This window comes from Dryobates pubescens, chromosome 21, assembly GCF_014839835.1.
Source record: "Dryobates pubescens isolate bDryPub1 chromosome 21, bDryPub1.pri, whole genome shotgun sequence".
NCBI classification, from domain to species: Eukaryota; Metazoa; Chordata; class Aves; order Piciformes; family Picidae; genus Dryobates; species Dryobates pubescens.
The window spans coordinates 8,402,876-8,416,820 of record NC_071632.1 but is presented as its reverse complement, the minus strand read 5'-3'; the positions used below and the strand labels follow the sequence as shown (position 1 = coordinate 8,416,820).

At 40.5% G+C, this 13,945-nt stretch overlaps 1 protein-coding gene across 16 annotated transcripts in view; it reads right to left on the bottom strand.

The window, feature by feature from the left end:
- Positions 1-13,945, bottom strand: part of PARD3 (par-3 family cell polarity regulator) — a 426,698-nt gene that overhangs the window by 262,003 nt on the left and 150,750 nt on the right. For all 16 annotated transcript variants that reach the window (XR_008462802.1, XM_009896928.2, XM_054171475.1 and 13 more), the window contains exon 4: positions 2,490-2,668. Coding sequence is in view for 15 of the 16 variants with exons in the window: in XM_009896928.2 (XP_009895230.1) it covers positions 2,490-2,668 (179 nt within the window). In the remaining variant the exon portion in view is untranslated. The remainder of the gene's footprint in view (positions 1-2,489; positions 2,669-13,945) is intronic.

The window sequence follows — 13,945 nt, the reverse complement described above, 5'->3', positions numbered from 1 at the left end:
AACACAAGCTAACTAGTGACGACTTGCTGCAGGTCAGATAACTAAAATACATTGGTAAAAAATCCAGCACTTAAAATCCACTTACTTGGGTGACTGGTGACAGAGACTTCAAAAATGTACCTTTTAGAATGAAACTACACATGACATTGTTGCTAATACTGGAAGAGGGAAGGAGAATTCTCATTATCTGTTTCTAAGAAATGGGATTCTTGATTCAGATGATGAAATCAAGGCGCTGAAAACACACCAAAAAACAGTCTAGCACACTGAATTTAGGATTAATTTATACCATAAATTACACAAGCAAATACTATTTAATTCCAGCTGTTTACTGCATCTTATCTATTAAAAATAGTCCATTCTGTGATCAGATCTCTTTGAAAGATCAATGTACAGAGTATGAAAAAAAGGTTACAAACCATGATTGGTATCTATTGTACTAAGTAATGCATGTTAGTACTTTCCAATCTTCTTCTTTAATGTTCTCTTGTGTGCCTTGCTCCCATCACTACATGAGAAGATGTGCATTCCCTTCCAGTAGTCATGAAATCACAGACTCACCAAGGTTGGAAGAGACCTCAAAGATCATCAAGTCAAACCTGTCTCCACAGACCTCATGACTAAACCATGGCACCAAGTGCCACATCCAATCCCCTCTTGAACACCTCCAGGGACGGTGACTCCACCACTTCCCTGGGCAGCACATTCCAATGGCTAACACCTCTCTCTGTGAAGAACTTTCTCCTCACCTCAAGCCTAAACTTCCCCTGATGCAGCCTGAGACTGTGTCCTCTTGTTCTTTTCATGCAAACCAAGAGTAAGTGTATGCTGAAGAACTAAAGATGCCAGGAGACTAGTGTGAAAGATCAGCTGCTGTTCAGTTCTCTCCAATTTCTGCTAACTTCAGACACTTAAAGAAATCTGATTATGCCATGTATGGTCCTCCATATCTGCGCTTGTGAAGTAATGAAGTGCAGTCTCATTATCATTTCAGAAAAATTAACTGAAAATATTAACACTTCAAATAGATTAGATTATCTTCTCCCCCCCCAATCATGTTTTTTCAAAACACCTTGCACTTCTGTGCCACACCAATACAGGTGACAAAGTACACCACTGCCTACCTGATATCCCCATCAAACAGAGACTTAATAATACCATGTTAAACTGATGTTTCTGTAAGGATGTGGACCTCAATGCCTATGAGCACTGTGCTTTTATGCATATTTTTCAAATAACCAAAACCCCACAGAAAACAGTTCACAGAATATACTCCTTTGGAAGAGACCTTCAAGATCATCCAGTTCAAACCTTCAACCCATCACTGAAGAGTCAACACTGAATCATCCCACTAAGTGCCAGTCTAACATACCACTCGAACACCTCCAGGGATGGTGACTCCAGCACTGCTCTGGGCAGCCCATTCCAATGTTTGAGAACCATTTTAGCACAGAAATATTTCCTGATATCCGATTTGGACCTCCCCTGGCGCAGCTTGAAACCATTTCCTCTAGTCTTGTTGCTTGTCATCGAGGAGAAAAAGCTGGCCTAGCCTCCTCCTTACTCCAACCTCACCTCAGATAGTTCTAGAGAGCAGTAAGGTCACCCCCTCAGCCTCGTCCAGATTGAACAGCCCCAGCTCCCTCAGACACTCCTTGCAGGACATGTCCCTCAACAGCCTCATGGCCTACAGTTGCCCTTCAGCTCATTAGCAGCATGTAAAGACGTCTTTATGTGGGAGTCCTGCCTGCAGAGTCTGCATTTATACTGAACAGAATTAATAATGATGAAGGAAAAGCTAAATGGCTATATAACAAGCTGCATATTTTCCAACAGGATTTTGTTCTGTGCAGCCAGAATGGTGACCAAAAGTGCAATTTTCATTTAAAATGCCTCATTCCAGTTGGAAAATACAGAGTTGTTTTTCCTTTTGAGTTTACCTGTAAGTTACCATCACAATTAGGGGCAATGCTGGAGGCTGTACAGAAGAGAATATTTATTTAGTTTCGAGAATGTTATCAAGGAGACACAGCATTGGCAATTTGTCCTTTGTGTTTACTCGACTAGTGCCTCAGAAAGTAAAAACTGGCCATGATGTGTCAGAAAGAGAGAACAAACCAGCCCTGGGTGTGCAAATTATGCACTGACATTAGGACTCGTATGGAGATCAGTAAAAACCATTACAGACATGGACTGTTTGCATTCAAAGAAAATGCATGACAGCATTTTAGGCCCTGCTTTGCAGAGTAATGAGTAATCAGAGCTTCAGCTACAGGTAATAGCAAGAATCAAGTGTTTAGAGCCCCTGCTGTGGGCATCACCAAGAGCCTCCAAAGGGCGGGATACATCTGCAACTCAAAAGCTCCTCAGGTGACAATGAGGTTTGGTAGACAAGGTCATAAAACACAAGTTTAAATCAAGAGCGGGCGACAATTCAGGATTCACACGCATCTGTCACTTGTAGGACAAAGAGGAAGAAAGCAATATACCTTTCTTTCATGAGGACTGGGCACCCCAGGGGTGTTCTGCTTGAGAAAGCCTGCTGTTGTGGACCACCTTGTAGGATTTTTCCGTGAAGGCTCTTCTGAAGAAAAATTTGTGTCACTTACAGAGGTTGAGAGGCCAATGAGTGCAGGGTCGCTACTACGTCGGACATGAAGAGGCATATCTGTAGAACAAAACAGACAAGTAAATAAACACTGACTAGATTTAAAATGGTTTTCACATAGCAAAAATATTTTTTCAAGCTCTGGATGGGTGGTTTTGACCAAATGTGGTTTCGCAGAATAAGGAGTTATTGACCTCAGCATAGCTCCTCAAGGACAAGGTTTGTTTCCCCAAAACCACAGCCTTGCTGCTTGGCCACACAAGGAGAAAATGAGGGTGAAATCAAACTGTTTGAAACTAGCACAGCTCGCTGGCTCCACAACTGCAAACGCAGCATTGCCACTACCTGTCGGCTGCTGTGTGAAATAAAAAACACACAAACAAAAACAAAATAGCCTGAGCTTGAACAACTGAGAAACTAAAGTGACTCACATGTTTTTAAAAGCAAGTTGCCAAAGGCTTAAATTCAACAGCCTGTTGACAAAGGGGTGGGCTAGGATGTATCCCCCACTCCACTGCCACAGCTGCAGCATGGGCACTGCCAACATAACACGCTTGCAAGAAACTGATCGCCATCCTCCCTGCTGCAAAAGGCAGACTCCTCAACTTCTAAAATACACTCCCCATTTCCTTCTCAAACCCCGTGGAAGAGCCTGTTTTCTATTCTGCATTCTTCCTTTGCCTCTTCCCGACAGCCACAACAAGATCAGTGCTGATTTACCCCGATTCCCTCAGCCTTCTAGCCTGCATGACTGACAGGAGAGAAATATTTCACTAGTAACAAACGATGCAGCAGGCAGGTAGACTGATTGGAAAGAGATAGGGGTTTTTAATATAAGTAGAGGTCAAATCCTTTCCAGAAACTTTGACGGCATGTTAAAGTTAGTTTCTCTTGAAATACAACTTAATTTTTTCCAATTTCATTTATTATCCTACAACAAATATCCACACATCTATCATCTTGCTCATACAGAAGTTTCATTGCCTGTATTTGCAACTTCTTAGCACACTCTCACTCAGCATCAAAATGGAGGGGATGTGATTTATCAGTTTTATTTCTCTTTATTGCCGCACTGGGAAATTTGAATGCAAAGTAGAAACAGAAAAGGTGAAAGCTATGGCATGTAAGCAGTGGAGTCAATGGGAAAGGCATGCTGGGCAACAGCTAGAAAATGAAAACCAGGACCTGTTTCGATGAAACAGCTCCCAGGGAAGCCAAAGGTGCAGGTCTCACAGTAAGAGCAGAGAATACAGTAACAAGAGTTTCTTAAATTGCAAGTCTTAAGCTTTACAACATCTTTATGTTAATGGTACATATGATAATATTAAAAAAATCTTACTTTGCATGGTGTTATAAAGACACAGGAATACAGCAAGCCATGCCACATGAAGAAAATGTCTGACATTCTTCAATAATTTCTTTTGCAATTAGGACTCAGGCTGCTGAGATATGTGCAAGTGTTACATGAACAAACACCAAACAGTCAGGGTTCCATGTTCTTGTTATTCAAACAAGAATAACAAAGAATTTATGATTTTTTTCTCTACAACTATTGTGCTCCTTCCTTAGAAAGGTTGGGGGGTTGCTTCATTTTCATAACAAAGATATCCACAAGTATTCATTTCCAGCAAATAAAATGCCTTCTTTTATAAATATGTGTAGACATACACACAGACGTATGCACACATTTATGAGTGGATAACAGAACTACAAGTAATTAAATGAACATTTCAGGGAATATTAATGAAACAAAAGTATTTAGGGTCTGAGTGAATCCTATGTAGATTTTGATTATTAAGTGTCTACTCAAACTCAGAACAGGGTTTTGCTTTGATTGCCTTGTCTTCAACTACTTCAAGTTTCATAGAGCAGCTGAAGGCAAAGCCTCCTATTTTCCCATAGATGGCAAACACAAGGAAGTTCACTATCAAATCCCAAGAGGTCCCTGTACCAACGGTGGCTCAGCTGCAGCCTCAGCAACAGCCCCACAATGTGTAATGAAGTGAGCCATGAAGAGCAGTGCCTGTGCTGCTGGCATAGCCCTCAACACTCTCATTTATTAGATTACCCTGGGCAAAAAAGTGGCTCTGTAGTCCATAGTACCACTTAAGAAAAATACCAATCTATATTTGCTCCAAGCAGCAGCCCATGCATATTATCCTGTTTGCCTTAGCTACCCACCCTACAACACAGAATTCCAATTTTCAAACATGAGTTCACTTGCTCCTTATGCTCATACATCTATATATAAGCACGGTGACAGCGAAATGTTCTTGCATTTTTTACACTGTTTCTTCAAATTGCTTGACAAAACAAAAGTTCAGTTGGGTGCACTTCTGTAAGAACAGAAGCCAAATTGCCAAGAAGGAAGGAAGGAAATGGAACTCAAGTCAGCACTTCTGGAATGGAGCAAGCAATTAGCACTGCCTTGGCTTTTGCTTTGTAGCAAAAACCTGACAGTTTGCAGCAGAGACTTTTCTCCACACAGGAAGTTAATTATGCAATGGAATTCCTAAGTATTAAGATGCTCCAGTGAATATATTAAGAAGTTTCCCTCCAAAATCTGTTCCCTGATGAGCCACCTTTAATACGACCCTTTTAATTCTAGTAAGGTTAGTTTTTGTGCTATTTATAGATCCCCATTGACCCTTTCTCTACATCTTTCCTAAAACAGCTGCCAGTCTGCCAGTCTAAAGATACAACAGGATCTTGTCACCCCTTCTGAAAATGGTTCCATACATAAGGAAAACTGATTTGTGTTAGTAACTGAAGTTCACACTAAAGTGAATTATAAAAGCTCATAATTTGGATGTGTTGGATCTAGTTAAGCTAGAAATTTAAACATCCGTCAATTGTGGTTTTATTGTGGTCATGGGACAAGCGCATGAAGCTAGCTCTAGCGTGTGCTGCTTGGCAATGGTCAATACCTCTCCAGGTACTAAATCAAGAATTAAATCTTACCCACTTTCTGTTAACCACAAGGTGTAAATACAGCCTCCTGCGTTCCACTCTCCACTTCTATTCTGATAGACCATTCTGACCCTCCATTAAAACAACAACATAAAAGAATATATTGAACAGATTCTTCTCCCAGTATACTGTTGATTACAATCTTCTGGTTTACTTGAATTTATAGATTTGAAGAGGATATACTTTGAAATATTAAAAGGAAAATCAAAGGAAAAGAACTTAATAATTAAATCAGAAGATGAAGTGCGCATGGGACTGATGCAATGTCACTGATTCCAGGATGATGGCTGATACTGTTTGAAGTCTGTGGTTTCTTTGAAGAGTGGATAAAACAGCGATGAACTCTAATCACAAGGCTTCAAATTCTCTGTGGCACTAATGCACTGTAAATATTGATTTGCTTCTGCAGCTAAGGTGCCTTTTAAATAAGCACTTGAAACAGTAAATCTAATAATGAATTACAGGAAGTTTAAAAAGTCTAAGAATTAAGGAAAAATTAAATTAAATATCATGAAAGTTACCACTAACTCAGTTCCTGAGCCACATTCAAGGACTTGAAGTATTCAACCCCAAGTACAACACTATCGTTTCAGGAAGAATTATGTGTGACAGAAAATCCCATTAAGATATGTATATAGGCACAGTTCTTCTAGAAAATGGTTATTTGTAGGATAAATCCAAGCTGGATAACAAAATGCTCACACTCATAATCATGAAATTCTGACTGGAAGTCTCATTTTATTAAAAGCAATGGCAGTTTCACTATAAATTATACAACCAGCCAATACCCATTTTATAACCATCTTTAAACTTTAAGAACACAGAGTTGTACCTTCCCTTCCTGCCAGCAATTCCATTTTTATTTTAAAAGGGTCATCACCTTCTCTGATTTTCTAATATGCTCATGAGCAAAAGCATTTCAGGATCTGGCAAATTTCATCCATAAAGCTGAATACATCATCCTGCACACAGGCGGTGAGACGGTGGTCCCTCAGAGCAGAGCTAATATATACCCTTCCCATATCAATTTCCTCTCAGATGTCAGCTTGGAGGGCTGGACTACAAAAACACATTCAGGTCTTGGCTATGCTATATAAATATGTGTGCATTTCAACTGATGTTTTGGCTCCACAGCATCATTGGCAGCCTGCACAATTTGTTGTGCAGTGACTTTAAAGCACAGAAATGGTGGTCATTTCTAGCTACCTCACACAGACCACCAGGCCCATGACTGATAAGTAGACTTGAACAGGATTTATTGGTTTTTTCCCCTCTCTCCACACTCTGTAGTCTTTTCTGAGTCAATTATGAATCAGTAAAACAAAAAGGCTTTGTGGGCAAGAGTAGTTTTGAACAAGGAAGCTGCTCAGGGTAGACAGAGGTCCTGAAAGTGAGCCTACAAATCTGTTCATATGCCAAGGTGTGTTGTATACACAAGACACAAAGATCCTACCCCAGCATCAAGAAACCAGTCTGGGCCTGGAAGGTAGAGACTCAACAGTTTTATACATATTCTTACACTTTAGCTTCTGTTTATTCAGGCTGAAATTAAATTGTATTATTACAGTAGCTGTATTACATCTCCACTGGGTTATTTCTCTTTTCTCCATTCAGATTACTCTCCTTTCTTAGTTTATCACCATCTGAACATTTAATTACTATTTACAGTATTGCTTCTACTCTACTATTCTATTCAATTCTGCTGGGACAGTACTGATTCCTTCAGCTTTCAAGGTGTTAAATAAACCCAAAACTAACAGGAATCCTCATGGCACCCTACTGGACAACAGTCACAAGACTTCCATCTTTACTTAGAACTTCCAAGGTACTTAAATTTCTAACAAATGCTTTCAAATTTTCAACTATTCAACCAGCTGTACATCATTCACCTACAAATGCAAACTCCCTCGTGCTCACAGCTCTCCCTTTCAGAATTGCAAGGAAGATGACATGGTTTAGATAATTAGCATTTCTCTACTTGAAAATACGTTTCTGCTTAAAAACAGTACCTTCTAAAATGAATTTCTCCACATGCAGAACTTTCAGCTAAATAACAAAACTGTCACTCTTCTTGCAGAGACAAAAAAATAATCATTAACTTCATGTAATTGCAGATATTTAGAACTAATTCATGTAAACACCCAACTGTTAATTCTTCTAGCTATACATCTCCAAACAACAGTTGATGTACTTCCTGAGCGACATTTTCACTGTTATCAAATAATGCTCTCTGTTTTCTTATTTCTTTAGCTTTAAAATGGCACATTTGTAACCATCCACACATTAAAATCATGACACATCACAATTACTCTGTTTTCCTCATACGACTGCTCTATGCAGTTGGAGGTCTGGCAGGCAGCCACATCAGGGGCAGGGCAGAGGCCATAGCATGGCACTAAAAATGCACAACGTGGTGTAGCAGATGGCATATGAATGAGGCAGGTCACGGGACTCTTAACACCCAGCCTGCAAAGCCTGACAGGTGTGCATATGTCCCTAACCATCACATAACTGTAGAGAAAATACACTTGGCTGTGTGGAACATACAGACAAAAATCCACTGTGCGCTACTGTACCTTTACGAAATAGAAGACACTATGTCAGCATGCCTGGGATCTAAAACCACTCAGAGAAAAGTAAAATCATGAATGACAGTGAAAAGAGTGCAACTAAGCCACCAAAAAAAAGAAAAAAGTCTTACTACAAAGCAAAAGAAACAGATCCTTACCTTCTTAGCATCACTTTCAATTTCTTTTAATTGAACTTAGGTTTGCCGTTTTCCCAACCATGACTGCTCAACGACTTTGAAATGCAGAAACAAGAAAACATCAACCTGCCACAGTTATATTTTAATAATGAGGTAATGTTAAATCCTTATCTTGAAAGGCCTTTAAAATTAAAAAAAAAAAAATAAAAAAATCATCCTTCTCTTTCTCCAAGATTCTTTCTTCTTACTTTTGACTATTGCGATCCAGGAGGAAAAAGATGATTGCACCTTGAAACTCAATTTACTTAGACACTGACTTTTAAAGCTAATTAGAGAAAGAACTTTAAAATCAAAATTAAAATTTAATTACCTACACCCTCTCTGTTTCCTTTCTCTGGGCTTTTTTATAAAATGCAAATATCTTTGCATGCCAAAAGAAAAGACAAAAATGTCAGATCTTACAAATGTTCTACTCATCTCTGTCAAAAAAAAAAATACGCTTCAGTATGTTCTAATGAGTTGCAGTTTCATTTTTGGGGGGGTACATTCTTTATAAATTTCCTTAAGTCATGCTGCATTTTCTCTTATTTTCACACCACTGCTACAAAAGTAGAAAAATATTGCACTTTTAGACCCCCAGAGGTTAAATTTTGTTGCAGAATTTGTTCCCTCCTTCTTCAGAAAGTTGTGCCACAGTAGAAGCGTTATCAGCCTTGCTCAAGGTTGTCTGCTTACATTGAAGATCAGGTCTTGCTAGTAAGACTCTGATACTTTAGTTATGGTACAAAGAAACCACTGTATTTTGCATCTTCATTCACATTTTGCAGTGCAGGTGAGGGTTTGCAACTGGCAGACACTTCTCTTACCACAACTTTGAAAAATCCCCTAAAACTGGACGATAAAACTCTTCCTGTTAGTGACCCTAATGCAGCGATGTGGAAACTATGTATTGTTTATGGTCTATATGCTTTTGGCGGAGAGGCTTGTTTAGGGCAAGAAATGTGCAACACTTTCCTGGACAGAAGGGAAGAGCCACAGGGCACCTAGCCTCTCCTGGGGCAAGCATAGCTGGCTCCAGCCTTGCTCCACTGCAGAGAAGTAGAGGAATTTTTAAGAATTGGGGCTGCGGGCCCAAGAAGAGAAGGCTCTGGGAAGACCTTAGAGCTACATTTCAATATGTGAAAGGGACCTAAAGGAAGGCTGGGGAGGGACTGTTCAGAGGGGCTTGTGGGATTAGGATGAGCAGCAACAGTTTGAAATTGAAGCAGGGTAGATTTAGGTTGGACATTAGGAAGAAGTTCCTTACAATGAGAGTGGTGAAATACTGGAACAGGCTGCCCAAGGATGTGGTTTAAGAGACCCTCCTATCCCTGGAGACATTCAAGATCACTTGATGTGGCCCCACACAGCCTGATATAGTTGGAAGTGTCCTTGGTGATTGCAGGGGGTTGGACAAGATGACCTCTGAGGGTCCCTTCCAACCCAATACAATCTGTGAATTGCCAAAACCCCAGATATAAACATGACCACTTATATCCAACTCACAGGCCACCGTCAGGGTGGAGAACACAATGACTTTAGTATATCAGCACCTGGAGGTAGATCTGAACCTGCGTTACCCAAAATCCAGAGAGCTTTATTACAGGAATTATTTAGACATCTTTTTAACTGAAGTGTAACGGTTATGACAACCAAGAAAACTTGACTACAGTCATTTAAAGGTTGGAGGCACAAAATTTAAAGAAGAAAGAACATGTGGGAAGGAACATGCACGCTACCAAGTTTCTGAGATGGCCAAAAAAAAAATAACACAACTGACATCTACAATAAGATAGAACGAGCCTGGTCCTGAACAACCATTAAAAATGACTAACAGCTTCTGCAGTTTAAAGGCACTTGCTCTTGTTTCCGTGACAGAAACATTTACTAGGATTATTAGAAACATGTTGGTACATTCACGGGACATGCTCTCATTTAAAGTGCTATCAGATCTCTGCGAATCCCACCAAGCTGATAGCTGCTGATGATGATCAAGAAGAGTAAAAGATCTCAGGCAGAACTAGGGAAAGGCCATGTCATGCCACCCCATGTGCTCAGAGATAATTTTTAGCAGAAGGTTTCTCCGTGCACAGGGACTAATACAGCCTAAAGGCAAAGCACAGAGCATGAAGATCCCAAGAATATTATTTTCTGTCATTCATCTGCAAGTATCAAGCTGCATCCCTGAAGACAAATCAAGTATTTGCGTGTTTAAGTAATGAGATGAAATGCCACCAACCCTCCTCATCCACAGAGGATGCACGGCAGCAGAGCTGCCATGTCCATGACATGGGAAGGCAGATAGAGCAGCAGGAAGATGTGGTGCTGTGCTGACCTTTCACTGGGGGGAGCTCGGAGAATGGGCTGGGAAACTGCAGCGTGGGGACTACGCAAACCTAAGGGCATCCAAACGAGCTCTTTCCAATTACGAGTGGGGAATAAGAAGCTCCAGCTATCAGCACAACATGCCAAAATCTTCTCATTAACCTCTCAAGGTTAAAGATCACTTTCTGCAGAAAACTCCAGTGCTTCCAGTAGCCAAACAGAGAATAAGACAATTTAGACTACAGTGGAAGTTGTTAGTGAAATCATCCAGATAATACCCAAACAGAATGGGACAATAAAACAGAACATCTGCTGTTATCCAAGGGTTGACAGACCAACAGACATCTTGAATTCCTCTTCTTTACTACAAAGAAATCCTAACAATGAACCTTCTTTTTTAAAACCATGCCTAATGTGCTGCAGGAACAACGGGTGCCTAGAGCCTGTGCCAAGTTAACCATTGCTGTCTGCCTCTCTTACAAAGTTCTCTTCTGGAGACAGAGAATTTTCTACACCTTGGTGAAACTTCAGCAATTATCTTTCTTCCTGCCCCCTCCCCCCCACTCCTTTCCCCCTCCCATTTTTTCCCCTCTCCTTCCTCTTACAACCTCAGAAACACGTGCTTACACTGCATTCTTAATTACATACCTCTCACTATCTTTTTCTAATTTCATACTGCCAAGGCTCAAGAGAGTCAGAAATTATCCCTAAAAGTTCAAAACTAAGAATAACCAAATAGAAAGAGCTTCAGCTGAAGTTCAAAGAAGAAATCTCACTACATGGAAGACAGTTTATGAATTTTTGGATCAATGACTTTTCATGCTTGCGGTTGCCAACTTTCAATGCAATTTCTGATTGGTTCTAGCTCAGAGATTAAGATCATCTTTCTTAGTGGAGAAACAGCTTTAGCCAGAACTAACAGAAGATTTTACTGAAATACTATGGTATGTACTTCATGCCAGAATCTCTCAGATTCCCAGCAGTTAACTTTTCCAAGCTGTCTCCACACCACAAGCCTCCTTTCCTTGTATCATCCTAGAATGTGCTACAATTTCAAATATCCACATGCAGAAAGGTGACACAAGTTGGTCAGATTTTTTTAAATTATAATGATTACTAGTCATTTTATAACATTAAGGAGTTTGATTTCTGTTTCATTCTTCAAAGATTCATAAGGTATTTCTTGTTCTGCAGCCCAAAATGTATTGATACACTAAAGTGAGAAAAGAAGGGGACAGTCAGCATATACTGCTTGGTCCTCTTGAATAACTCAAGGCGGTTGCTTGAACATGAGGAATCTCAGCAGATTCAAAGGAAAAATCAATAGCCTAGCATAGGTTATTTAGCAAAACCCTGCAAGTCATCATTTGGACAAGAGAATTCTGCAAAACCAGAAAAATGCTGTTGCAACTCCTCTAGCAACCCAACACCTCCTTGTGCCCCTGAACCCAGGCATGTACCTAGTGCTACTACTACATACATCTTGCTCTCTCCAGGGCCTCCCTGCAGAAACGTAACAAGCTGAAAATACCTCCACCGAGGACAGACAAAAGAAAAACATGGGAAGCAAGAGAACTACAGTTCCTCCAGTCCAGGCAAGGCCACGGCCAGGGCTGCCTGCATGTGAGCTGATGGACAGAGCAGTCACTTCTCTGCGTGCCACACACCCAGACACAGCCCCTGCAGCACCAAGGCCAATGACCTCAGTCGATGGGAGTAAAGCAGGAACATCAAAGGGTACACCCAACTGTCAACATGGAGATGCAAAAGAATGGGATGAGTGCCCAAACTGCATTTTGAGGCCACAGTAACAATGTAAAGGACAACTGTAAAAGCATTGTGGTGACCAACCTTCAGCAACTACAGGCTTCCCCTGTCCAGCTTGTAGCTGTATGTCTGCAAGATGATGCTGCTAAACCACAAAGAAAAGTCACTCTAATCATGCTTTTTAGCTTAAGTTCTCCACAAAGGCTCTGTGAAATGCAGTTCAGACATTATTCACTCCTCAAAAGGAAGAATAACCACTAAAATAAAGTCATAGGAGAGCCATGGAGTTATTTCTTTAACTCACCTGAGAAGAATGGGTTTTAGGAAACACATCTTAGTACCATCATTTTTGTCTTACATGAGAAAGTTTTCTGGTATTTAGACCTCCCAGTATATTGATTCTCAATCCATTCAGCCTTATGAGGTGTGTACACAGCACCTGGACATTCACAGAACAAACACAGGGATGATGTACAAATGACTGTGGGTAGAATATCCACAGGCTCTCACAGATCAACTTCCCTGCAGTGTGCATCAAGCAGTGAATGTGCTTCTAGCAGGAAACCTCCTCTGTTTACTGAAGTGCTTAGTTCAATACTTAAAATCTAAGAAATGCTTCATACATATTTTGCCACAGTACATTAGTTTTACATCAAATAAGGTGTTTCTAACTAAAACCTACTTCACTGTTTAATAGAAGTAGCTATCTTGAATTTCACATAAGAGGAGAAAAATAGCTGCCTGCATTTATGCAACCTCTGAAGGCAGAGCCTTTTGACACCTGTACGAGAACTCACCTCATCAAGTTTTTATTGGCTCTTGGCATACAACCATCACTGAACTTTTTGTGTGACTACTACAGCAATTCTAGTGTAAGGCAGATCAAAATAAAGTGGTATGTTTGGTTTTTTCTGAGCTTACCAGAACCATTTGTGTAAAGCAAGGTTGATCTCATGTTCCTGAGAAGCAGTTGAGTTACCTCAAATATGACTACTGGACTAAAAATGTCCATCAAGTGTAATCGTTTTTGCTCTTTCTGTGTAGCTAGAGAGAAAAGCAGTTAAACATCGGAGGCCTTCACACCTCTTCAGCATCAGCACCTCAGTAGCTTCACTGAGAAGAATGGGTCAATACCACCTATGCCTACATTCATTCGGATGCCCACACTCCTCACTGGCACAGGCATAGTATTGGGATGTTGGTCCTCTTAGCCTGCTGACTCCAAGAGAGAGGGATAGAAAGAAATTGAGAGAGACAATGAAGCTCTCAGCACATCCACAGCCTACAGGTAGATGCTTAACATATCCCACTGAGTCAGTGAACCATACTGTCACATATCTCCAAACAGCCACTCCCAGCACTCCTTTTTGATTACAGGAAGCTTGCAGCTCTTGTCCCTGCATACGCGTTGTGCTGTAGGAAGTCCTGTGATACAGCCAGAGAGGAGAGAAAGTCACCTTTTTGGTAAATGGCACTTCAGAACCCCACTCCTGAGAAGTTTTAGCAATTTTGTTTTCCGTTTCAGTTTA